This window comes from Notothenia coriiceps, unplaced genomic scaffold (genome assembly GCF_000735185.1).
Source record: "Notothenia coriiceps isolate Sejong01 unplaced genomic scaffold, NC01 NC01_scaffold00037246, whole genome shotgun sequence".
NCBI lineage: Eukaryota > Metazoa > Chordata > Actinopteri > Perciformes > Nototheniidae > Notothenia > Notothenia coriiceps.
In genome coordinates this window covers 26,800,435-26,802,756 of record NW_011369947.1, presented here as the reverse complement: position 1 = coordinate 26,802,756, position 2,322 = coordinate 26,800,435, and the positions used below count along the sequence as shown (strand labels likewise).

The window sequence follows — 2,322 nt, the reverse complement described above, 5'->3', positions numbered from 1 at the left end:
GGGGGGTGAGGATACATCTGATCAGCTCATTCGCAGTTTTTATAGAAACATGGATCAGGACCAAAAGAGAGAGATCTTTTTTCCGAACTTCCGATCTCTTTACAAGAGGGACACATGGTGATGTAGAGGACATGGGGAAAGTGGTTTTGCATTATAGGTGACCTTTAAATGAATGGACTGTCTTATAAGCCTTTATCCAGTTTTTAGGCCGTTCAAGCGCTTTCACTTGTATTCACCGTTCAACCCGTTGGCATCGGGAGAAACTTGGTGCCGAGGATACCATCGGATGTTGAATGCATTGGCTGGGATCGAACCCACAACCTTCTGGTTGAAAGACGACCGCACTCCCTCACAGCCACAGTCACCCTTTAAAGTAACTATCTGTTTGCATTCGCTTCAGTACTACTTCTTTTTGACTGGTTCTAAGAATGCGATTTTTAATAATAGTAAAGGAGATTACTTAGGCCCATGACTTTGCCGTACGCCACCAGGCTGGGGCCCAGCAGTAGGTGGTCGTACAGCTCCAGCGCCATCAGCAAGCGGACGATCTCTCCCGTGATGAAGGCGTCCTCGAAGCTCTGCTCGGCGACGGGCTTCAGAGGGAACCTGCAGTACACCTCCACCGCAGCCTGAGGGTCGCACTCCTCCAGCAGCTGCACCAGCTCAATGTAGGCATCATGGACCTACACAGAGAAGTGGATTCATGGATTACATCTTACTTGAATAACATCAATTGAGGTCAAAGAAAACAACAGATGTACAAACATGCATACAAACAAAATATGTCAAGTTTCAAGGCAAGTTTATTTATATAGCAGCTTTCAACACAAGGCCATTCAAAGTGCTTTACACAAATGAAAGACATTAAGAAAATGGCATTTAAAAGCAAAGATAATAAAATAAACATTAAAAAACAAAATACATGAATGTAGTACAAGATATGAATAGTTCAATTAAAAGCAAAGCAAAGTCTTCAGCCTGGATTTCAAAGTAGTCAGAGTTGCAGCGAACCTGCAGGATTCTGGGAGTTTGTTCCAGATATTTGGAGCACATCAAACTCAAGGCTTTATTGTCATTTGCACATTAGCTACAGTGTAGATATGGCAATGAAGAACGTAGGTCACAGGCTCGTCCAACAGTGCAACATATATATATAGAACAAATAAGAACAGATAATATAAATGTAGCAGAACCAAACTGACCCCTGGTGCCATGGCGATGACCTCATGGTAGAGCTGCCTGGCCCGGTCCTGTGTGTCTGCAGAGCGGGTCAGAGCGCGGGCTAAACCCAGCCGCGAGACATGAGAGCTGCGGTTCATCGGACCGGACACGATCACTGTGTCGTCCACAGCAGGCTCTGAACACACAGGAAATATCATTTTTGTTTTCAGCAGGAAAAAGATGCTGAAAGTCGTCTGATACTGATGTTGCTGATTTCATATCCCATGTATGAGGTTTTTACAATAATTCAATTGTTGTTCCAATAACAACTGGAGTATTTCTTAATTCGTACCATAACTATATATACACTTGTAATATACTTTGGAGAAGAAGGTTTACACATGTGTATGGATGTCACTCTTAATATATTTATCGTGCCTTACCCTCTGCTGCTTTAACAGTATTTGATTGACCTTCCTGCTGAGAGCTGCTGGTGGGCAGCTGAGGTTTAGTGATGCTGGTGGAGGGTTTAGCTGATCTGTCTGGCTTGGCTGCTGCTCCAGCTCTCCCCCTACAGGAGGGACAGTGAAATACATCAGCTCTGAAGTGGATTTCAAAATGAAGGACACACCATACATTTCTCTTAATGTTGATGCCATGTGGTCAGGATTATACTTTTCTGGGTAGATATAACACACGGAAAATCCAGTGACACTTCCCAAGCTGACAAAAAAGTAAAAGATTGTAGTTGACATGAATAAAAAGTGTGAGAAAATACATATAGCCACATTCCTAAATTCAAGATTCAAGGCTTTTATTGTCATGTGTGCAGCAGCTACAGTGTAGTCATGACGATGAAAAGCTTAGGTCACAGGCTCCTCCAACAGTGCAACACAATAAAACAGATAATAGTGCAAGAATAGAATAAAAATAGTGCAGAATAGTCTATTCACAAGTAATTGTAATATTGATATATATAAGCTGCAAACAGATGGATGTTCTTTCGTTCGTTCTTTCGTTCTAAATGCTAACAAACATCCGCAGACAGCCACATTAAAGGTCAGTGAAACCCTGCTAGCGAGCCTCACCTGGCTGCAGGGGCTCTGGCTGCAGGCTGGGCGGCTCTCCCTCCCCTGTTGGGGGCTGGGGGGGCCGGGGGGG

At 43.8% G+C, this 2,322-nt stretch overlaps 1 protein-coding gene across 1 annotated transcript in view; it reads right to left on the bottom strand.

The window, feature by feature from the left end:
* pno1 (partner of NOB1 homolog) overlaps positions 1–2,322 on the bottom strand; it is a 26,431-nt gene that overhangs the window by 2,348 nt on the left and 21,761 nt on the right. Inside the window, exons 17-20 of the mRNA XM_010795753.1 lie at positions 2,250–2,304; positions 1,605–1,732; positions 1,203–1,357; positions 461–683 (exon numbers count right to left, since the gene is read on the bottom strand). Coding sequence (XP_010794055.1) covers positions 461–683; positions 1,203–1,357; positions 1,605–1,732; positions 2,250–2,304 — 561 coding nt within the window. The remainder of the gene's footprint in view (positions 1–460; positions 684–1,202; positions 1,358–1,604; positions 1,733–2,249; positions 2,305–2,322) is intronic.